This window comes from Diceros bicornis, chromosome 5 (assembly GCF_020826845.1).
Source record: "Diceros bicornis minor isolate mBicDic1 chromosome 5, mDicBic1.mat.cur, whole genome shotgun sequence".
Classification (NCBI taxonomy): domain Eukaryota; kingdom Metazoa; phylum Chordata; class Mammalia; order Perissodactyla; family Rhinocerotidae; genus Diceros; species Diceros bicornis.
Window position 1 is genome coordinate 96,476,960 of NC_080744.1, and position 24,866 is coordinate 96,501,825.

At 39.1% G+C, this 24,866-nt stretch overlaps 1 protein-coding gene across 4 annotated transcripts in view; it reads left to right on the forward strand.

Moving 5' to 3' along the window:
* The window catches only part of EFL1 (elongation factor like GTPase 1), a 130,227-nt gene that overhangs the window by 28,034 nt on the left and 77,327 nt on the right, over nucleotides 1-24,866 (forward strand). For all 4 annotated transcript variants that reach the window (XM_058542569.1, XM_058542568.1, XM_058542570.1 and 1 more), the window contains 8 exons: nucleotides 2,266-2,389; nucleotides 4,479-4,555; nucleotides 5,272-5,408; nucleotides 6,347-6,469; nucleotides 8,603-8,702; nucleotides 13,182-13,333; nucleotides 13,574-13,740; nucleotides 18,549-18,687. In XM_058542569.1, coding sequence (XP_058398552.1) covers nucleotides 2,266-2,389; nucleotides 4,479-4,555; nucleotides 5,272-5,408; nucleotides 6,347-6,469; nucleotides 8,603-8,702; nucleotides 13,182-13,333; nucleotides 13,574-13,740; nucleotides 18,549-18,687 — 1,019 coding nt within the window. The remainder of the gene's footprint in view (nucleotides 1-2,265; nucleotides 2,390-4,478; nucleotides 4,556-5,271; nucleotides 5,409-6,346; nucleotides 6,470-8,602; nucleotides 8,703-13,181; nucleotides 13,334-13,573; nucleotides 13,741-18,548; nucleotides 18,688-24,866) is intronic.

Genomic DNA, 24,866 nt, shown 5'->3' on the forward strand with positions numbered 1-24,866 from the left:
TTGGTGTGCGCCCGGGATCCGAACCCGGGCGGCCAGTAGCGGAGCACGCGCACTTAACCGCTAAGCCAGGGGGCTGGCCCACAGTAGTGAAGGATTTAACTCTGTGTCAACAATCATAACAAGTGCATGAGACAACAATGGAAGTATAAGTAGAAATCTACAGGCATGTGGTTTGGGGAGATTTTACTGAGTCACGGTCAGACTGTTAATAGGTCAAGTAAACAGAAACATAAACTATATGAATAGTATAATAATTAAAGTCAGAATTTGTTTTAAGTGTCAGTGAAGGACATAGGAAAATTGCTCCTATATCAGGCAAAAAAAAAATACAATGCAAGTTCAAAAAATATGAAAATTTTGAAAGTTTGTTGTGCTAATCACTCAGTCATTATCTCTAGTTTTAACCATCTAAGAGTAGACCCAAGTTGCCAACATGGAGATCAAAGTGTTGGCTTTATTCCTCGAGAGCCCAAGGAGCATCACTCTAGAGAACAGTGCTCCCTGGTAAAGCTAGGTTGGTGAAGGTGCTTGGGCCGTCAGGCCTCAGTGGTTGCTTCCTCTTGTTTCCCTCGTGTAGGTCCTGGAGCGGATCTGCAAATCTGCCTTGGGGAGTACAGCCTACCTGGCAAAATCAAGTGTTGACAAATGGAAACTGCAGGGAGATACGGGTCTACTGACTTGCATCTGGAAGAAAGGTTCTGTGCCCTGCTGTAGGTGCGTTAACCACAGGAAACCAGGGAGAAGGCCTGGCGCTTTTTACTATCCCTAGAGTAGGCAGTAAGGCAGAGCCTGTCTGCTTTTTGAGGCATAAGAACTCCACCCAGTGCACGTGGGCTGTGGACCTCCTCCTCACTTGTAGAGTGGCAGCTCCTGCAGGAGAGAGACCAAGAGGGCTCCTCTCAGCCCTCCATACTAGGAAAGCTGTAGGTCTCTGGAGTGAGGTGAGAATTTGTGGAGAGAAGAAGGGTTCCCTCCTTCGAAAAGATAAAAAAAAAGTTATAAATTAATAATAGAAATAATATAATAGAAACTAAAATTTTGGAAAATAAAAAAAAAAACTACTAAATAAATAACTGTTGGATCAAATGGGAAGTAAAGTTTACGATAGCAAATTACTTTGAAAGCAGTAGACCCTTGAGGCCAGCTCCAGAATGTCAGCAGTCTGTAACTGTATAATTTAAATTTTTATTCCTGGTTGAGTATTTTTCTCTCCCTTGGTTCTCAGTGAGAGGGGACTCTGGATATACCTTTAGCAGTTTCTGTATTGTCTGCTTTTGCTTCTAAGCTACTGCCTGATGCTCTTCACATCTCTGGTTCCGACCATAATTATTAACTTCCACTCCTGCAGCTTCTTATTGCTCCCTCCAGGCTTTCATTATTGTGAGAGAATATCAGCTAATTGGACTTGGTTGTAGTTAATCCCTGGATTCCAGCAATGCCACGGTTGCTGGCTGACGTGTAAAGAATTGTCTCGAGTGTGTTAACTTTTGATTCCTTGTGCAGTGGAGAAAATAGCAGGCATCTGTTAAGGTGCTGGTAGTTTGAGAGTTGGATTCAAACCTTAGATTAAACTTCCCTGCAGAAAAGATATTTTTTCTAGGACCTTTATCCAGGCGATGCATACGCTATGTACAGCATCCTTATTTGTCGAGTGACTGCTCTCACATGGCTGGGGTTTACAGTAGAGCAGACCTGGTGCTAACACGTTTCTCTGAGGGCTGAGGAGAGTTAAGTAAGTGTGTGATGTTTCATGTTTAATCTAGGATGTTAATAAGCCTCTTTTGGCGGGTTCTGGCCCTGGAGTTTGTTTTCTTTGTGAGCAACAGGCACCTATAGAGTGAAGGGCTAAAACAAAGTTTATTGTTGGTATAGTTGTGATGGGCAGCTGGAGCCTATATTTCTTTAGCTGTTGTTCCTCTTACCTTGTTCTGTGCATGGAGAATTAAGAAAGGGAACTATAGAGTGAATCCTAGTTCATGTGAACGTAGAGAGGGTTGGACAAGAGCGCGGGCCCTGGAGCCGCATTGCTTGGCTTTGAATCCCAACTTCACTTATTACCCATGTAACACCCTGTGCTTCATTATCCTTTTCTTCAAAATGAGGGAGATAATTAGTATCTGCCTCTTAGGACAGTTGAAATGATTATGTTTAGTAGTACATTTAAAGCATTTTGAACAGTACCTGGCACAGAAACACTCAGGGGTTAGCTGTACTCATACTTATTATGGTTGTTGTTAATAACATGAACACTTGCTTTCCTTTCAGAATTGAGCACTTTGCCAACATCTACAGTCAAAAAATTGGCGTCAAAAAGGAAGTTCTTTTGAAAACCTTGTGGGGAGATTACTATATAAATATGAAGGCTAAGAAGATTATGAAGGTTGACCAGGTAGTGTGGCATATGTCCCTTTCAGTTGTTGGTCTCGTTCTTGCCCTGTGAAAACCTGTACTGTAACACCTTTAAGAGATGTAATTTGGCTTTGGTTTGTGGTTTATGCTGGTCTGTTCATGAGGGATTTTTTACTGTACGTATTTGGTTAAAGCTTATGAGTCTTATATTCAAGTATTGCTTTGAGTTCTTTAAATATAGAGAACAAAGGATTGCTTTGTTTTTTTAGAGGATCCCAAGTCTCAGATCCTGGGCACTTGAAGACACATATTTTCCATCGTGCATTTGTGTGTCCTCTTCACCACAAAGAGACATCACTTACAGACATCACTGTATGGCCCACACTGTATTCCTAGTCTCAGCTGAGGTCTCTCACTGAATGCCATTCACTGTGCAGTGCTGATGGGAGAGGCAGTGCTCCCTGGAACCTTCCTTCTGTGCATAGAGGTGCTGCAGGACTGCTGAGTCACAGCCTCAAAGGATGCTTTTTTTGAAGCTTATTTTTTATGTAGAATTCAGGATTTTATAAATTTATTCTCATTGAAGAGCATATATATGGCCTTAGAAAGTACTCATATATATATAAAGCCACAGGAAAGAAAAAACTTGAAAGCCAGCACCGCTAATGCTATGGTTTTAATTTCTGTCCTGCTTTCTGGATAGATGCATACATCCCTCAGTTGAGAATTATGCTGTTTATACAACATGGCTGCTTTTTTGCTTGACATCGTATCGTGAACATTTTCCCTTGCCATTAAAAGCTTTCTGTAAACAGTATATTTAAAAAGGAGCCAGTGTAGTGAAGTGGGAAGGAGCATAGCTTGAGGATCTGACTCTGTTTGAATCTCAGCTCCAGCACTTACTAGCTCTGTGACCTTTGTCTCCCTTGTTTCAACTGCAAAATGGAGATAGTAGTACTTACCTCATAGATTGGTTGTGATGATTATGTGAAATAATCCAGGAAAAGTGTTTAGAACAGTTCCTGTCACATAATAAGTACCTCATTTTATTTTCTGGGTGTATTGTCATTTATGTAATCATACCCCTAAGATTGGACATAGTTTTTATTTCTGTTTTTCAAACGTTTTGATATTATGAATAAAGCTCCGATGGACATCTTTGTGCATAAATTTTTATGTCTTCACGATGACGTTTATCCAAGCATTCAAAGGTAATGTCTTAATTTCCTAATACCTTGCCAATAACTCTTCAGAAAGGGGGTATCAGTTTATATTCTGTCTCATGTATATGTGAGAGTATCCATCTCAAGGTGCTCTTGCTACTTGGCACAGTTTGGTAAGAGAAATGGTAGTTTTTCTTGTTTTTTTAATATCCTCTTCCCTGATGTTGAACATTGTTTATGTTTAGGAACATTCTTCAGAGGGAAGTCCATGGAAAGGCCTACACGTATAGCGTGCACTTTTAGTTCCCCACTTGGGTACTGTGTATTCCTTTGATGGCAGTGGAGGGGCACCTGCAGTGATATGTCCTCTAAATGGTCTCATCGTTCGTGAAGTCTGTGGCTCCCGGAGGAAGAGAACAGTGGGTTATTGTTGGTTGCAGATTCTTGACTGTTTAGAGCTGTAGCCCAGTTTTGTTTCCCGGTCAGGGAACCATCCCACATATCTGTCTGTTGTCATACTGTGGTGGCTGCCTGTTGCTGTGATGCTGAAAGCTTTGCCACTGATATTTCAAATACTAGCTAGGTCACTCATGGTGGACAGGTTTCAGCAGAGCTTTCAGACTAAGACTAGGAAGAAGGACCTGGCCACCCACTTCTGAAATAATTGGCCATGAAAACCCTATAAAAAGCAGCAGAGCATTGTCTGATAGAGCGCTGGAAGATGAGAGGATGGCACAAAAAGACCGGGTAGGGTTCTGTTCTGCTGTATACTGGGTCACTAGAGTCGAAATTGACTCAAGGGCACTAACAACAAAGAACATTCTTATCACTACTTTCATCTACTTTACTGTTGAATAAATATTTTCAAGTAGAAGTGAGACATACTGATAATAAAACATGTCAAAAATGAATATGTAAGATACTATTAAATATTCAGAAATTTAAGCCCATGTATTCTTTTTACAGGCAAAAGGAAAGAAACCTTTATTTGTACAGTTGATCCTGGAAAATATATGGAGTTTGTATGATGCTGTCTTGAAAAAGTAAGACTGTTATAAAATAGTTTATCTTTGGGTGGTGTACTTTGCCTCACTTTCCAGTTTGATGAGTCACTTCAGAAAGCTGAGATAGACTGAGAAAGTGAACAGAGCCTTTACAGATGCGTTGATTACAGAGCTGGAAACAATTTAAAGGAGTATGTGTAACCCAAGTAAAGAGCAACAGGAGGGATAGAACAGCAATATTTTATAGAGTGCTGAGGTGAAGAGATGAAAGGACAGAAGGAAACATTGGACCTTTGTTTTTACAAACCTGATTTAAAATAAAATAGTAATTGTAGTAGAAAAGGTGCTTGATATCTAGGATCATTAATGGGGAACTTGGGAAATAACTTACCTGATGCAAATGGAAAAGAAAGCTTGCTTTAGTAAATTTACTTTGTAAGTTATTCTAGATGTAGAATAATGATTTTTTAGCATTTATTTGCAAAACTGCTTTATCAGTTGACCAAGTGTGCTTAAGGAGATTGTGGAATGGTGCTTCATGGGAAGTTTTGAAGAGAAGTTCATTTGAAAGTATGAGAGTAGAGGTTGAGCAGTCCTCTACTGTAGCAGGACCCCTTCCAAGCATTTTTAGTTTTTCGTAGAAAAAGCAATATATTGGGAATAAATATGTAAAATAATGTTGAGTTCCTTTTCCTCACTGCTCCTTCACATCTTTATGTGACCTTTTTCCCCGCAATCTTGTATGTTTACTATAGGGACAAAGAAAAAATTGATAAAATCGTGACTTCTTTAGGATTAAAAGTTGGAGCCCGGGAGGCACGGCATTCAGATCCTAAAGTTCAAATCAATGCCATTTGCAGTCAATGGCTACCCATATCCAGTGCTGTTCTTGGTATCCTTTATTTTAATGGTTTTTTATGAAATCATATATTTGACAAAACAAGAAAAAAGAATGTGTTATTGACTACCAGGAAATCCTCTGGAAGTAATGCGTTCCAATCCAGAGTAAGTCTTCTGTGGTTATTTAGTGTTCTACCATGAAACTGTATTTAATACTTTAAAAACAAATATACCAATACTAATTAGTAATAGTACTAATACCAGTCTGAATAAATGTTCTCTTAAAAAGACTTTTGTTTAGCAATATGTAAAAGTAAAAACTTTTGGACTAAGATTTAACATGTAAGTAGTTAATTTAGATGTTTGTGTTAGATCACTGTTTCATTTTAGTATCATATTTTCCCTAGCTTGTTGGTATTTTCTATCATGTTAGTGATTCCAAGAAGACTCAATTTTAAATGGCTTACATTAACTTAAAGTAATTGTGTGGATGAATTTACTATGTTCTTTTCATTGATCTGTGTGTACCAAGCCGTACCCATGTGGTGGGCTAGGGGGGCAGCATCCTGGGAGTGGACCAGCAGTGGACCACAGCCCAGAGCTGTGAGGGACACATACCCCTACAGTGACACTGGCTTTGGTAGAGGACCTTCTTGTATGACAGCTAGTGGCTCATTGTTGTTTTAAACCATATGAAAAATTTCGAGGTCACAAATAACCGAGCTCCTAAGCTCTGTTGTCCTCATGTATTCCATGGGCCATCAGTATTAGAATGTCTATCATGAGGATCCTTTCTGGGCTTTGGAGAGTCTGTGAACTCCCTGCAATTGTATCCATATCGTGAGATGTGATGCATAGAGTAATGCTGGCTTACAGCCCAGGCATTGTATAGACACACATTGTTACCTCAATATTTAGTGCATACTGTGAAGCTGTGCCTTGGTGGAGGGCATTCACTCAAGGTTTTGAGTCCTTAACCGCAGACTTCAGCTATGGTATGTCAGAAACTTCCTAGTCCACTTGATATTACAGCTGAGAGAGTGGAGAAACTGATGTGCACAGGATCGCAAACGTTTGACTCTCTTCCACTGGAAACCCAGGCACTGAAAGCAGGTGAGGTAAAGATGAACATGGCATGTACCATGGTTTTGATTGTCCTAAAATCAAGGCTGCTTTAGACCAATTTGCTGAATGCTAGTTTGCTAAATGGCCAAATGGCCAGTTCCACAAATAATTTCACAAATCACTATTTCACCAGTTTTTTCCCCCTCCAGCATTTCAGTTTTGCTACAGCTATTTTGCTCTGCCAGTGGTGTGGGAGCCTAGAGACTCTAAGACTCCTCTCTTCTGCCCTGATCACATGTCATAATCATGCTGTATTCCATCCTCCTAAATAGTCAAGATGTACTCCTGAACTGCTGCATCACTGCCATTTCTCTGTCCCTAGGGACTGTGGAAAAGTGGTTCCGGGGCAGTGCTGCTCATTAGAAGCCCTATACTCACGTTTCCCCATGAGAGGGAAGCCTCCCATTCCAGGCTCTGTAAGGCTCCGTGAAATCCATCTGTATGTACTCACTCTCCCCTGTTCTTTGCCTCGCATTCTACTGTTGTTCAATCACCCCACTGTTACTCTCAGGGCCACTGGTGGCTTTCCTGTGTTAAATCTAACGGCCAGTTCTCAATCCTCATCTGACTAGACCTGTCAACAGAATTTGACACAGTAGGTCACTCCTTTCTCCTTGAGAGACTTTGTTCCCTTGACTTCCAGACTTCCACATGCTTCCACTTTTCTCCCTGACTCCCTGGCTATTTATTCTTAATCTCTTTTTCTGGTTCCTCTCCTTCTCCCTGACTTTTTAACTGTAGGGTACCCCAAGCAAGGCTCAGTCTTTGGACCTCATCTATTTTCTACCTGCATTTACTCTCCTTGTGATCTCGTCCAGTCTCAAGGCTTGACATGACAATGATATGCTCGTAATTCCCACGTCTGTATCTCCAGTGCAGATCTGTTCCCTGAACTCCAGGCTCATATCTCCAGCTGCACACCCCCTCTCTCCTCTTGGCTGTCTAAGAAGCATCTTAAATTTAACATATCCCAAACTGGGCTTCTTATCTGATCCCCCAACCTGCTTCTCCTAGTTATTCCCACGTCAGTTATAAGAACCTCCATCCTTTCATTTGCTCAGTCCAAAAAACTTTGGAGTCACCCATGGCTTTTATATTTAATTCACGCCTCTGCATCCAATCCATCTGCAAATCTGTTTATTCTTCCTTTGAAATATGTCTAGAACTCAACTACTTCCCAGCATTTCCACTTCTGCCCCCTGGGCAAGCAACCATGATCACTCCCCTGGTTGTTGTAATAGCTTTCCAACTGTTGTCCCTGCTTCTGCTCTTGATTCTCTTTAGTGTTTTCTCAACACCTCAGCCAGAGCCATCCTGTTAAAAGAGGGAATGTGAGTCGGGGCATGTCGTTCTGTTCCTCAAAACCTTTCACAGGTTTCCCAGGCAAGACTTCTGATAGATGTTTAATTTTTGCTTCCTAGACTATTTTTCTTCTTTGAATTTCACTGTTGAATTCTTTATATGTAAATTATTTTGATGTGAATTTTTAAAAAATTACTAACCAGAGGTTTTATACCTTCAATGTAGGGTAAGAAAAATGTCAATATGTTGATAGGAAATTTGTTAAAATTTATAGATTTAGGGAAAATTGACATCGTTATAGTATTGAATCTTAATTTATTTCTTAAGATTTTTTTTGTTAGTATCATGATAAGATATTTTTGTCCATTTTATTTTCTAACTTGTTATCGTAGGAGATTAGAAAAGCTATTGATTTTTACTTATTTGATTAACAAGCTGCCTTGTTGAGTGTTGCCTTTTGGTAACATTTCTCCATTCTATCCCTTCTCCACTGGAAGAGTTTATTAGGGCTTGTAGTGGGTGGTTAACCCCTTCCCTAGCTGCAGCTCTATATAGGAGTTCCCCCAGTCCTCCCTGCTCCCGGGTAATGTTGCTTTTCTTTCCTTGTGTCTGTCAATTCTACTTGCTCTTGCTGTACTCTTCTTTTCGAGTAATTTTACACTTTTCTAAAATGGAATTTTTATTGTAGTTGTAAGAGATTATAGGCTGCTTACATATTTAGATGGTGCCATATTCTAAACATTTTATTTGTTTTCCAGGAAAATCTGACTTTTTAATAATGGGAAAAAATAGTGACGTTTTTACTTCCTGTTTGTTTAGCTTTTATGAAATGTGGAAGCGAAGAGACTGCTCCAGTTATTATCTTTGTTTCCAAAATGTTTGCAGTTGATGCTAAGGCTTTGCCTCAGAATAAGCCAAGGTAAGGAGAAGGAGAAGTTGGGCTGGGCCAGGAAGGTGGTGTATGTTGGGGTACAGTGGGGTGTGGGTGGGAGTGTGCAGAGACTACTTTTCCTCCTCAACCCAGAAACCATATTGAGCAACCCCCGTGGTAACATAAAATGTGCACAGTACTGTATCTTTCTGTGATACCTCTCTAGGAGATAGATAGTTGTTGAAATCAGCTCTGGGACAATTGATCTGAAGTGATGTAAATTTGAAGCAGAGTAGTAGTGATGGTAGCAGTAGCCACAGTGAACTTTTATTGAACATCGGGCAAGGTCTTATCTAAGCCTGCCTCGTCTGCCTCCGTGGAGATTGATGAGTGCATGAGCGTCTCTACTGCTGATCTCGGTGGAGGCTACCTCTCTGGAGATTTATGAGTGCGTATCTCTGCTGATCTATGTGTGTATTGTGTGTGTGTGGTGGGGAACGGGGTGGTGGCAGGAGGCGGCTCTGGGAGATGGATTATTTCTCAAGTTTCCAGAGTCTTTGAGAATCTATTCTACTTCATCTGGGTTTTTCTTATGTATTCCCCTTCTTCCCAGCTCCACTGCCTTCCCCACTAGCTTATATCCTGATCATTTCTTATGAGAATTATTGCAGCAACCTCCTAGCTGGTTCCCCTGCCCCAGTCTCTAGCTCTGCCAATCCGTTTGCTGTCTTTCCTTCAGTATGGTTTTGGTGTCTGGAATGAAAAGATTCCCTTGATGTGGGTGCTTGGAAGCTCCTCTTCTATACTGCCCACATCTACTCTGGGCATTCTGTGAAGGAATCTTTCGAGTAATCTGAGAGAAAGAATGTAAATACTACTTCTTAAAAAGTTTCTGGTACCTCAGGCAGCATCTTAAGTCTTACTCCTCTGTCTTATAAATAATAATGATAATAACACTAATAATTGGCTGCAATTTATTAAGCTCTTATAATATTCATGCCTTGCCATTGATTATGCCATTTAGATCTAACAATTCTGCCACAGAAGTATTTAGTATTTCAGTTTTACTTGTGAGGAAATTAAGGATCTTTAAAAAGATTAAGTAGTGTGCTCAAGGTCATATAGCTAGAAGGAGGCCAAAACAGTATTTGAATCCAGGTCTGTCCAGTTTTAATGCCTATGGTCTTCCACTTTGCTATGTGGAATCTGACCTTAGTCATCCTATGTGACTTTTTAACCTCCACTTCTGAATCCAGGCAGGCGGGCAGCCTTCCAACCTACCTGTCCTTTTTAGATTCTGGGCATTGCTTTTGCTGTTCTCAGCTGTAATCTATCAGAAATTCTTACTGAATACTTACTTGCTGATAAGTACCTGTTAGATAACATTCTGTTAGGAGTTTTTCAGGCAGTTTCTCAGCCCGCAAATCCCTGAGCCTTCGTATTGCTTTTGCTTCCTTCTTGAGAACTAACTTCTAATAATAATAAGATGCTATCTTCAGACAGAAGCCACTTTTCTTGGTCTCTTGCTTGCCATCATCTCAGCTACCTGGTAGTGTGGTTACCTGTAGTACCAACTGCAGCCAGGCTACCAACCCTTTCTCTGACACTGTCGCAGCCCACCCCTGGACCAGCTACACAGAGGCCAGAGCATGAACATTCTGCTTGGAATCCTGAGGATAGATGGTTTTGTGTTCTTGTCTCTTTTCCTTTCCCCTCCAAATTCACCTCCACAACCTGCCGTTTGAATCTCCAGTCAACATTCTCACATCTGGTCTCTTTCATCTCTACTGTTGGTAACTACTGTCACTTCAGCAACTGTTGTCCGTGGTTAGCTCAGCTACAGCCTAAATAACTCACCACCCACAGCTTTTCCTTAACTAGTAGAGCTCTGTTTTCTCGCAAATAAATTCTGCTTTATTCTCAATAAATACTACAGATACACAATGCACAAATAATACAGATGCACAATGGGTACTTCATATACATCCTTGCTGATTTCTCCTCTGTCTGCTCTGTTTCCCTCTACCATCACTCCCAATGCCCACAGCAGTGCCTGGCACATAGTGGGCGTTAACTGGGTGGATGGATAAATACATAGATGGACAGCAAGCCTCTACACATTTGATGCTAACTTAATGAATAGAAATGCTAATTTATTTCAGATCATGTCATGAACTCAGGCAGAATGAGGACTTAATATATGTGAATGACTCTGCTTCTTTCTTAACCAAGGCTAAAATAAAACCACATTTACTTAATGTGATGATGATTTTATCATCTTTAATTCCTGCCTATTGGAAGACAGCCTGGTGATAATAAGCATAATTTGGAGTCAGATCTGGATTTGAATTATGGCTCCTCCATTTATTGTCTGTGTGACTTTGGGTCAAATTACTTAAATTTCCTAAGCCTCCGCTTTCCCGTCTGTAAAATAGGGATAATAATATCTATTTCATTTAATTGTTGTGATAAATATGTGCTATAATCTATGTCAGATGATTGACACAATGTCTAGATCGCAGTGATCAGCCCGTGAGAAGAGACCGTTTCTCTTCAGATGCTAACAGGTGCCTCAGGTGTTTGTCCTCCCTGTTCTAATGATAATCTTGTCTTCTGCATTTATATTTTAATTCATACTTTTCAGATACTCTTATGAAATATTTTAGCAAAAGTCTAGAAACAAGCTAAGTTATCTAAGGATTGATTGAAGGCACAGCTGGAGTGTTTAGCCTAGAGAAGAGAAGGGTGAGGAGAAGGGCATGAGTACAGGTGATTGAAAGGAAAGTGGAGGGAGGTAGGTTTGTTCGATGTTGTTCCAGAGGACAGGACAACAGCCATGGATAGAAATTATGAGGAAGGCGATTCCGTCCTATACTTGAAAGGCCTTCTAACATTTAGAGCTTCCAGTGAAGAAGAGCTTACCTCTTGCAGTGGAAGTCAGTGCCTCCAGTGCCGGCAGTTTTATTGCCTAACGACACCTGACCAAGCCATTCTTGAAGATTGGTCTCTCATATTTTTGTATCTTATGGCACAGCCCTGTCACCTACAGTGGGATGGGTCTGAGTGGAAGGGACCAACTCCTAGAACTGAACTCGTCCATTTTGAGGGGCAGGGTCTAAGGGAGGTAGAACTAGTGTCCAGTCCTGGTGGGAGGTCTTATCTAGCAGGTAGGTATCTGAAGAGTACAGCAGTGGACAGGGAGTGATTCAAACAGTCACCTTCCAGGGTGTACCACATGAAGTAAAAAGGAGGAAGAGGTTTTAGGGCACTTGGCATCAGGAGCTCCAAGAGTATGTGGCCATTTAGAATGCACGTGGACAGTGCATGTTCAGAATGGCCATCCATAAGGATTCTATTGCTTAAGGAGAGAGAAGAGGAAAGGGGCATGGCAAGGCAGAGGATGAGATTGTTAGTCAGGTGTCAAGTCAGAGATCAGAGAGTAAAGCTGGAATCATAATGCCAAAGGGGAAGGACAACAGGGGAGGGAGGCACAAAGTGATAGGACCAGGCAAAGTGGCCCAGCTTCCAGAGCTAGAGCATAAAGTTAGGACCAGAGCATTAGCATGAGTGTCTCGATGCTCAGTCCAAGAGACAGGGCTAAAGATGCTCCACACTTTTGCCAACTTTAGGGCAGGAGATGGTCTTGCTCTTGTGTTAGGACTGAGTATACAGGTTGGTGCATGAAGACCCACATGTGGAAAAAAAGCCAAATCCTGGGGATTAGTGTACCTACTTGGTTTCTACCTTCCAAACCTAAACTCTCAGACAGAATGCCCATTTTTGTTCAACCTAGTGCTCCCTTTTTGTAAAGATTTTTTTTTTGTTATTAAAGCTCTAAGTGCCCTCTTTGTGGCTTGTCAGACATGAGGATAATTCTTTAGGAAAAATACCTTAATTATCCCCTCCCTAGCCCCACCCCAGACTAACCCCAACAGACACACAGACACATCCACACACTGCCTTTCCTATGGTGGTTCTTGGGTCTAATGATAGCTGATAATCACAATTTGTCCTTTTTGTCCTGCTGAATTGCCAGCATTCAGCCTGACCTTGAACTCTTCCTCTTGGACCCCAGTTCTCCATGAAGATATATTTTTGTACTTGTGGAGGAAACCTCAATTTCTTATTGAGGTCTTAAGCTTGTTTCTCTGCAGAGATGTTCTGTGCCCTGGTATCTGTTATTCGTTCCCTTCCTTTCGCTGTTCTTTGCCTCATCCAGAAGGAATATGGGTATCTGAGAAAGGTTCCATGCTATTCTGCATGGCTCTGTGTGGGAACATGGGCTCTTTCATGTCAGTTCATAAGCTCAGAATAGCTGGGGACACAGCATTCTCAGAGAAAGCCTGATAGGCCTTCTCTCCTATTGCTACAGCTAGAGAGAGAACGTGGAGAAACCTTCTGCCTGGAAGGGACCTGGAACCCATCATCCTCTTATCCAGCCACGTTAATACTTGCTGTTTCCCTGCTTGAATGGATTGAGAGGTGCTTGATGTTGCCAGATGTTAACATATTTGTGATATCCTATAGACCTCTCACTCAGGAAGAAATTGCTCAGAGACGTGAGCGTGCAAGACAAAGGCACGCGGAGAAGCTTGCAGCAGCGCAGGGACAGGCATCCTCGGGGCCCAGCCAACATGGGAGTGCCCTTGAAACAAGTCCAAAGGGAGAAGAGCCCAGAGGTATGGCTTTCCTAAATAGGCCTTGGTGCAAAGTAGTTTTTACTTAACTTGGGACACTCATCCTTTAACTCTTGAGCTTTTAGCTTTAATTGTAGCTTTTATCAATATTCTTTCTTTCTTGGTGTTTTTTTCCTGAAACTGGGCCAAATAAGTCATATTCACTGTTCCCTCTGTGTTTCTAGGCAGTTTCTGGGTTGCAGAGAGTGTTCTTGGCACTCATTATTCTTTTGTTTCTGGCAGGTGATGAGCAGCAGGTAGAGGATATGACCCCTAAACCTGTGCCCCAGGAAGGAGACAGCCAAGAGTCTTTTATTGCATTTGCTCGAGTGTTCAGTGGTGTGGCTCGAAGAGGAAAGAAAATTTTTGTCTTGGGGCCCAAATACAGTCCAGTTGAGTTTTTGCAGCGGGTAAGAATTGGAAGTAAAATGTTAGTATATTGTTTCAGGGTTCTGATATCTTTTCAGATTGGCTGAGATTGGTAACTGCCTCCTTAGTAGATTTATTTTTGTCTGGAGAAAGGCACATTTGGATGAATCCATGTATCTCCTCTTGTGTTGCTTTGGTAAAATTTGGTAAACTTGTCTCACTTAGTAGCATTTAGGAAACTAAACCAGTGTATGAACCAAGTTTTCAGGCCTTATTTAATTAATTATAAGGCTTTTCTCTTCAAAGCTAGAGGAAAGAACTGGTAAGAACAGATGTCATGCTGCAGCCAGGGCAATGGCAAATCTTCAAGAAATATGGAGATCCAGAAACTAGGCGCCGCAGGCCTAAGGCCTAGGCAGTGAGCAGGTGACAGACAGCAGTTGCATAGTAGGCAGCCGCCAGAAATTGATCAGGAGGGTCTCTACGCAGGTGAACAGTCAGCATCTAAATACACCTGAGCCAAAGGGCAAAAAAGAAACCACAGGCCAGAGCTTCTTAGAACAGTTTTGTACATTGGAAGGTATATACATAGTAATTAAGTAATAAAGGTCATAAGATGATGAAGATGCCAGAGGTCCAGGGAGCCAGTCAGGATCAGCAAGAAGCAGTAAGACCTTGTAAGATATGCGGCATCACGAGCAGAAAAGCATATGCTCCTCTCCTGGCGGTAAACCAGGGAAGCTAATGTACTTGGCTTAAGTGAGAGAGAGGAGGTGGCAGTTGAAGGAAGTCTCTGCCATCAACTTTCCTTGCCTTGAATGCTTATTCCATCAGTTTTAGCAATTTAGTCCTTGGAGATTACAGGGCTAAGTGGTGGCTAAGCAGGCCTTGCTGGGCTGTGGTGTATTCTGATTTAGCAAGAAGGAGCACAGCAATTCATGTGTTTAGGGTTATATTTTATGGTAGGCTGAAAGTGCTGTCATGGCGTGCATAAAAACCCATTTGTGATAATCTTAACATTTTGGTTTAGGCGTAGTCGATAGTTTGTTATTTATCAGTAAGGGTCAAGTATTGGTTAATTTTTTTTGTTTTTTTACTCTTTAAACTGTCAAGCTGAGTAAGAAATTGTTACTTAGTAGAACACTGATTTATTGGGCATTATAAATTCCATGAGCACTCCTGTTCATCTTCTCTGCATAGAGTATCTTTGCTCTTGTGGGGCCAGAGGTTGAAATCAACTGCTCATGTGTCAAATGACTCGCGGAGCAGTAATAAAATGATTTGACAGCACAAATGACTCCTTATTTCAGTAATCAGAGCCCCATGAAATCTAACTCCAACCTACTTTTTAAAAAAAACTGTGAAATATTTCCAGCTTTCTCCAGAAGTAAACCCTACCTGAACTTTTGTGTTTATCCTTTGTATTATATTTCTATTGCTGCATATTACCGATTCCCACAAATTGAGCAGCTTAAAACAATACATGTTTTGTTGTCTCCCAGTTTCTGCGTTTGGAGTTCAAACATGGCTTAGTTGGTCCTGCTTAGTGTTTCACAAAGCTGCAACTTTGTGACTAGGTTTGTTTTCATCTGGAGGCTTGGCTGGGAAAGGATCTGCCTCCAGGTTTACTTAGGTTGTTGGCAGAATTCATGTCCCTGTCCCTACAGGGCTAAGGGCTCCAGATTCTTTCTGGCTTTTGGCTACCCTCAGCTCCTAAAGGCTGCCTGCAGTTTCTTGTCTTGTGGACTTTCCCAAATTGGCTGCTTACTCCTTCAGGCCAGTGAGGAGACTCTAGAATGAATTTACTAGCAAGACAGAGTCTTGTGTGATGTTACGTAATCATGAGAGTGACGTCCCATTGCCTTTGCCCTATTCCATGGGTGAGAAGCAGGTTACAGGCCTCTTTCACACTCAGGAGGAGGGGATTACACAAAGGCGTGAACACCAGGAGGCAGGGATCATGGGGGACCAGCTTTAGTCTGTCTGCTACATCCTTCTGTTGCTTTTCTTTATAGTTTTACAATATATATATGCATTACAAAAGAATATATTGTTTTTGAACTTTGTATAAATGGAATTTAACGTAGTTCTTCCTATACAACTTGCTTTTTTTACTTAACACTGTGAGATTAATCTATGTTGATGCCTATTCCTGTAGTTCATTCATTGTTCACTGCTACACAATATTCCATTATATAAATAAACATTTTATCCATTTTCCTGTCACTACATGTTTGGGCTGCTTTCATTTTTTGCTGATCTAAACAGTGCTGCCTTGAATATCTTTGTACATATTTCCTTGTGCACATTTGCAAGAAATTCTAGGTAATACACCATAGTGGCATTGTCTGGGTAATAGAGTATGGATATCTTTAGCTTAACTAATTAGCTCCAAATTGCCCTCCAAAGTAGTTCTGATTTACACCCCCAGCAGGAGTGTTTAATAGTTCCAGTTGGTCTACATCCTTACCAAAATTTGCTATTGTCAGACTTTTAATTTTTGCCAATCTGATGGGTATGGTATGGTCTTTTGATGTGGTTTTAATTTGCATTTTCCTTGTTATTCTTTTAGTATGTTTGTTGGTCATTCATATTTTTTCCTGTGAAGATCTCTCTTTGGGTCATTTGCCTATTTTTCTGTTGTGCTATATATATTTTTTAATGGTGGTTTTTAGATGTCCTTTGTAAATTTTGGATACTAATTCCTTTTTAGTTTTAAGTTTTACAAATTTCTTCTCCAGTTTTAGAACTGGTCACATTTTCTATTTAGATTCTTTTAATGTATGGAAGTTCTTAATTTTAATGTAGCTGAATTCATCAGTCTTTTCCTGTATGGGGTCTTTTCCTGTATGGGTTTTGCTTTTTGTATCTTGTTTAAGAAAATTAAAATTATGACTACACTGAAGACAAAATTTCCTCCTATGTTTCCTTCTAAAGTTTAATGTTTTGCCTTTCATGTTTAGAGGTTTAATTCAGTGTTTGTAGATGATATGAAGAAGGGATCCAATTTCAGTTTTGTCCCCATACAAATAACCAGTTGTTCCAACACCATTCATTAAATAGTCTCGTCTCTACCCACTAATCTGCTTTGCCAGCTCTGTCTTAAGTCACATTTCATATGTCCATTGTTCTGTTTCTGGACTATTACACTTCTTTTTTTCTGTTTGTTACTGTCTCTGTTCAGTGCTGTCTTCATTTCTAAATGTTTTAACATCTAAAAGCCAGTCCTTCTAACTTGTTTTTCTTTGTGTCTTGTTTATTCCTAACTCTTTTACTCTTCCATATAAAGTTTACAGTCAGTTTGTCAGGTTCTTTGAGAAGCCTTGTTGAGCCTCTGATCAGTACGTGTCTTTGGCATGAATCAACATTTTGCAATACAGAATCTTTCTATCCATGAATGTATTAGGTATATTTATCCATTTATTTAGGTTATTTTAAATATTTTTCATTGAAGTTTTATAATTTTCTCCATAAAGATCTTTAATCACTTTTGTTAGACTTGTTCCTAGCTATCTTATATTTTGTGGCTATTCTAAAAATTGCTGTTTTTTAAAAAAATTTTTTTCTCTTGCTAATCTATAGGCATACAGTTAACTTTTGCTTATTGATTTGTGTCTAGCCACCTTATGAAACTGTCTTACCAATTATAATTTATCTATAGGTTAAGTGGATGATCATTGTCTATGGATAATTCTGTTTCTTCCTATTTAATCCTTCTGTTTTTTATTTCGTTCCAACCTGTCTTTAGAGCTACCCTGCAGAGTTGTCATTGAATTAGAACATATACATTCAAATGTTGCATGTCCCTGAAGGGCCATCATTTTCCTGAAGTTTCCGAGTCTACCCTAACATAATAGCTTCTCCCTCCTCTGAGCTTTGATGAATTCATTTGCCTGTACTGCTTTTTTGTCACTCACTCTGTTTGTGATGTTATCTATCTTTGTACATGTTATATCTTAACATTGTTTTCTGTTTTCTCTTCATAACACTAGCACAGTGCCTTGGGCCTGTGGGTACCAAAGATAAGTTGGTCGATTGAAATGCTTTCAGGCTACTTGCATTTATACGGAGCTTACCAAATAATTCAAGACAATATCTTGAATACTGTTCAAGATATTGAATAATTCTTGACAAAACTTGAATAATTTGAATTAATATCTCCATAAGAATAAGTATGATGTAGGGGAAGCTCATAAATCTATTATCCTGTAGCATATTTTTGCTGTGTGTGTGCTCTGTCTTCTCATCAGTGTCCCCATTATTTCACTGTGCTCTCTCCAGATTAACAACATAGCATATAATAGCAGTTGTTTGGCCATTTTGGGGGCATTTTTATTACATCTAACTACTCTTCCAAAGTTATTCATTTTTGTGTGTTACTCAGCTGTATCACCAGCCCTTGTTGAATGCTTAAAGGACATTATAATAAGATTAAAACAATTTTAAGTGATTAATCATGAAATATTACTGTGTTGAAATAATAGCACAGTAGTCACCAGAAATGGTGTATGACTTGGTTCATATAAATACTAACAAGGGGCTAGGAGATTTTTTTTATTAACTAATGTGGTGCTACCATGTCACATAGAATTATTATTTAGCCATAAAGCTTATGATTATGTGGAATTTTTGACAATTTCAAATATTTGAGAGGTTTCATTTTTTCAGATTTTATTCATAAATTGAGACTTATTTTTATATCATACCATTTCAAATTTGCATGTTTCAGGTTTATGTGAAATGTGAGTGCATCATTTCTTACTTATGAATAAAAATAGTTTTGTAGATATTAACTAATATTTTCATTTAATGCCTCCTAACTTATCTTCAATCATTTTTCTTTGCCCAGGTGCCATTAGGCTTCTCAGCTCCACTAGATGACCTTCCCCCAGTCCCCCACATGGTGTGCTGTACTCTGGAAAACCTGTATCTTCTGATGGGAAGGGAACTGGAAGATCTGGAGGAAGTACCTCCAGGAAATGTGCTAGGTAGGGTGGTTCTGTGTATTGTATCTATATTCTATTCTAAGAGATTACCTAACATATCACACAAATTCAGTGACATCTTTGAAGGAAATGACTTTGATCTCTTTTTTAGTTTGATTATTTTTTTCTGGTGTCCTTAGACATTAACATAGTGCATTTGAGTAATTAGCATATAGATCAGTAACTTGCTGTGAATTATGGTAGTTCTATGTGAAAAAAGTACTGCTTGAGTAATCTGAATATTTATCCTAAGCTGGAGTTACATTTGTTTGGGAGCGAGAAGGAGAATTCCTGCTCACTCAAAAGTCAGTCTTGATGATGACTTAGTCATCAAGACTAAGATACTTCTGGTACTAAATTATTGGAAACTATTCTTATGTAAAGGTCTATTTAACTCATTGCTTTTCTTCCAATAATTTTTATCCATTGAATGTTGCTTTACTAACAGTAGTTATCAATTTGTATCTATAAATATTATTCCTCCTCTCCTTTGTGTTTATTATGTGCTTGGCTTCTGCTCCTTGTGTCCTTAGTAGAACCCTAAAGTCTTAGATTAAGGAATTTCTCTTCGATTATCACAGCAACCTGAGTGTGTATGGAATGCTGTATCCCATTTTACTGCTGGATTCTGAACCCTTAGTTCTTGTGAGCTGTAGAGCTTTTTACTGGGTGATTGCTTGGGCTGAGAATTCTTTTTATGTTTTAGAGAAATGGTCTGGACTACTGGTCCAAGACAGCTAAAGATTTATCCGGAGTTTGTGAACTTTAGTCCAAGAAATTTGCCAAGGCATTTTGCCACTCCCTCACAGAGATAAATTTTTTTCTTTATTTTTTAATTCCTTTGGTGGGGGGCATGAAATTAGTAGAATTCCTAGCTTCTCATCAGTTACCTCTTCTTTTCTATCCCTTTGGAAAATGCCTTTGATCCTTAACAATTAATATAACTCTTTGAGCTCCCACAGCCAACAAAATACTTTATCAGGAAGGACATGGGAAGAAGAATGGAAAATATTCAATTTTTGTTTATAAGCCTTCCTTGGAATTACTGTTTTGCTCAGACTGAATCCAGTTTGTTTCTTAAATGGAAGGTGAGGTGGAGGATTTCCAACACAATACTCAAGTGAAAGAGAAGGTATTTGTTGAATGAATGGATTTTGTAATATCTCCTCCAATTAAGGCCCAGTATTTGTGCTCTTTCCCCAGTAGGTTGGGAACTTGACATGCAATAGTTTCTGGTTTCTTCTTTCTGTTTCTTGATTTCCATATGCTGTCCAGGACTGAGGTTAGGTGGTTTATAAGGAGGGAAACCATGTCTCTTTCATCTGCCTCCCAAGGCAGCCTTGACTCTGCCATCTGCTACAGGAGACCTACTACAAACTAAAAACTTTCTTTCTCTTGGAGAAAAGAGATATACCTCATTTTCTTTTACTGATCTTTTAAAATAAGTGTGGGGTGGTGGTAGGAGCTGGGGTGATGGTGAAGGTGACTAAATACTTGTTTACCAAATTTAGCTATAAGACAAATGGATGCACCACTTTGGGACAAAATGGATTGAGGGGAAAAGCCCGATTTATTTCATATAAGAGTTAGGGTTATGTTTAGCTGCAGGTAACCAAAAAACCAACTAAGTAGTCTTAAACTTCAGTCAATAGGAAGCCTGAGGATAGACAGTTCAGGGCTGGTGTGATAGATTTCCCATGTCATCAGAGAGCCAGCTTCCTTCTGTCGGCCTGTTTGCAGTCCTTAGCATGTGGCTTTTGACCCCATGGAACCAAGGTGGCTCCTGTATCTCCAAGAATCACATCCACATTCCTGGCAGGAAGAGGACACAAGAGCCAAAAGCCTTCTCACAGCACTAATGTTTTTATTTGGGAAGAAATGGCCTCTTAGGGACTTGTGTTTACATTCTCATTTGTTGTAATTTTGTCGTATGGTCACCCCTGGCTACACTGGAGCCTGGGGACTGAGTATTTTATTCTTACAGCCTCTACAGTTAAGGCAAAGGATATTGGGGTTGTGAATGGCTTTTGAATAGCCAGTCTACGCTATGAGCCACCTTCCCCCGCATTTGCCTGGTGCTGCCTGAGGCCCTCCATTAAGGTTCTGTTTCTTTACATTGAGGAAGAAGATAGTCCACCAGAAGGATTATGATTGTAGCATTGAAGGAACTGGAATCCAGCCAACCACTTTGACTTGCCTTTTGAATCGAAACACATAGTAATTGTTTTCTATTAATCCAAATCTAATCGTGCATGACTAGAAAACATGAGTATACCAAAATTCTGGTCACGGTTTTGCTACTAACTAGTTATATGGCCTCAGGCCAATTGCATAACCTTTCTGGACTGCAGTTTTCCCAAATTATTTGGACTAAAGCAGTGATTACTAACATTTCTTATGGTAAATATAGAACAGCATTTTGAATTTTTTTCTAAGAAGACTATTTATAGATTCCCCGGGCTGCTTTTATTGTATTTATCGTATACTCTTATATTTATCATACATCCTAAACTTTAAGGACGGAACGCTAAATGGCATTGTATGGAGGACATTTTATTGCTGTAGATATACAATATAAACAGAATTGCATTTTGTACATTTTGGTTTATAAAATACAAACAAAATTGAAGTTTAAAACTGCCGTTATATTATGGCGGGTTGACATTTCAGTGAGGATAGAGTGAGGTAAAAATTCTTAGTGCTTATGTCATGAAAATCTTCCCTGGATTATGTCAATATCCCTCTGGTTGAAAAAAATCATAAACTAGATTATCTCCAAAGTCCCTTCTAGCTTTAACTTTTCAGCCTTGTGTTTCTTAGAGAAAAATCTTATTTCAGTAATTAGGATATTTCCTTTCTTATTGTTCATTAGGAGGAACAGTAAATTTTTGATATGGTTACTTCATTGGGTTGATAACCCATTTGAATGGTTCCATCAGAACATCTTGAACTAGTTACTGGCCTTAGAGTCAGAATTACCTTTTTAGGCAAATTTCATTTGTTCATTGATTGAAAAACTGGAGCATATGTAGCAGTAGCAGCAATTTCATAAGCCAGGTGTTTAATAAAAGCAACTTTTCAAAGCTAGGAGCAAATTTAAGGTAGGACAGAAGGGAAGGCCAGGGATTCTGGTATGTTAAGAGGTGAGGAGCACACAGTCCGAGAGGAAGCTAGCTGGCAGCCAAGGGTCGTGAACGCTGGGATTCCAGCCATCAGGTTGCTAGAGTGAGTTGACTAAGACCAGGTATGTCAGCACAAGTTTTTTTTTTTAACTTGAAACAAGTTTGTCTTCTTGGTGGGGGTTGAAATGAAAAGAATAAGTTAGATGGCTGAATTTGATTGAACTAATCTATGTGTTCCAATTTTCTTTTGCCACATAATAAACCACCCAAAGCCTAGTGGCTTAAAACAAAGATAGCTTTCATTTTTTTCAGGAATCTTTGATTTGGGCATGCTTTGGTGGGACAACTTGTCTCTGTTGCGCATGGTGTCGGTTGAGGAGCTCAAAACCCAGATGCTGGAATTATAGGCTCTCTTCACTCATATGTCTGGCGGTTCACACCGGTTGTTGGCTAGGACCTTGGCTGGGAGTGGGACTTGGGCTGGGACATGTGACCTTTCCGTAGGGCTGCTTGGCTGTCTCACAGCATGGGGGTGAAGTCTGCAGGTGAGCATCTCAAGAGGAAGAGCCAGGAGGAAGTTATATCAGCTTTTATGACCTGGCCTCCAAAGTCTTCAGCCTCACTTCTGCCACATTCTCTTTATTAGAAGTTAGCCACTACGACTGGCCCACATTCAAAGGGAGGGGACCAACTCCACCTTTTGATGGGAGACATGTCAAAGAATTTGTGGACATGTTTTAAAACGACCACACCACTAATCATAGATAATTTCTTGTTTCCTTTTATATTTTAGCAGGCCCATGACAGGACACATATTATATATGAATACAGCAGTGTTTTAGTGATTAGGGCAGCAGCCCTGTAAACTCTGTCTTTTTTACTCTTGTTAACTTAGAGAAAAAGTTGTAATTGTTATTTAATAAGAGAATAGTCGAGAGTGGTATGACTGATAGCCATATGCATTTCATCAGAAATGATACTGAGTCAGGTTTATCAACTGCAGATGAGAACTTATGTTGGAGAAGGAAATGAAGACATTATGTGGCATTCTTGAACAGGTCAGTGTATATAGCAAAGTCTAAAGGAAAGTTTTTTATTGGCACTTGAAAATTGCAGATTTCACATTTGAACTCAGCTGTAACTTGCTTGGAAAACTTAAACTGACTGATAAGTGTGGAATAGATTTTGTGGTCTGGAAATAGTTGATTCAAAGTTTAGAATCATTTAATTTCAGCCTGATGTTTGAAAAGTTGATATAGATGGGACCAGAGTTTAACACATGTTTAACACACAATAGTCTTTTGTTCAGTTCCCTACCGAGAATATCTCTAAAAATAAATGTTTGCAACAGGCTCCTATTAAAATGTGAGGGGAAATTAAATTAGAATTCCAAATCTTTAGCTTTTTCTTAGACACTTTGAGATCTCTTCCATGTGGTTAAATCTTTAAAATTTCAGGGGCATATTCTAAGAGGAAACAAGATACTCCTCTTTTCACAACATAAGGAAAATAATAAATATTAATTAGCCTTTTCCAGAACTGGTTTTAGTTCTGCCATGGTTGGTTGCTGGGTTGATAGGAAGTCAGTGTGGATTGAATAAAGTGTGTGTGTGTGTGTGAATCCTTAGTCATGTGCGGTAACTGAGGAGTCAGAAGCCTTTGAAGGGTTTTACTAGCAGATTTGATTTCATTTATTTCAAAGGAAATCCCAACAGTTTGTGACTTTTAAGCCTTTGTGATACTTTTATAATACTTTAAATTCACTAGTAAGTGAATTTCTTTTAAGTATACTTTATTATCAACATTTCCATTTGGAAAGAATCTATTTTAATCAGTAAATAACCAGCAGCCTTACTAGTCACTTCTTAGTATTCATAATTTCAACTGATTTTAATAATTTTTCTTTTACAGACGATAATTGGATTTTATTCTCCTGTTTCCTAATAGTTATGTCTTAATTCTTTTTATTTTTACATTGCCTGTAAAAATATAATAGATAATAATAGCTTTAGCTGCTTTTCTGTCTAATTCTTTCCTGACTTTAAAGAATATACCCCAGGTATTTTAGATTCAGGTTTGCTGATGCCTGTTGATTCATATCTCTTATTTATCATGCTAAGAAAGTATTTTCTTTTTTTAAAATCAGGAACAGATAGTGGATTTTATTGATGCATTCTCAGTATCTGAAGACAAAGTTATAGAGCTTATCTCCTTGCTATAGTTGATGTCATGAATTATATTTATTTTCTGATTAAGATGTCCTTGCATTCCTAGAGAAAAAACACAGCACTTGATCATTGCATATTCCCTTCATATACCATTAGTTTCAATTTAGTAGTGGTTTATCCAGATTTTTCTTGTATAATGAATACAATTGGCCATTATTTTCTTGGTAGCATGGCAATTCCAAAATGAGAAGCTTTCATCTTTCCCACCCTCTAGAGCTGCGCTGTCCAACTGGTAGCCACTAGCCACGTGCGGTTATTTAGATTTAAATAGATTGGAATCAAAAAGCGTGAAAAGTTTACTTCATCAGATGAACTGGTCACATTTCAAGTGCTAAGTAACCATGTGTGGCTAGTGGCTACCGTATTGGACAGTGCTACTCTAGAGAAACTCCTATAGAATCTGATAATTATCTTTTCTTTGAAAGTTTTCAAATAGTTCATGTGTAAAATCATCTTGTCTAGATACATAAAATGTTTAATTCTTTTAATCCGGTATACTGTCTTTCTCATTACCAGTTCTGTGTTTGTGTTTTCTTGCTTTATTTCTTTATTATATAAATTCGTCTATTTCATGTAATTTCACTTATGTATGAATTCTAAAGGTTATGTTTTTAAGTTCTTTTTAAAAGATACTTTTCAATATAGTGTAGGCCATAGTAGAGGTCTATTTGAAAAATGCAGATAAACTAAGAGTTATCTCATACCATAGGGATAACCACCAGTCTTTTTATATCCTTGTGTGTACATATTTTTTTTACATTGTGATAAAAATAAAATAACATAAAATTTGCCATCTTAACCATTTTTAAGTGTACAGTTCAGCAGTAGTATA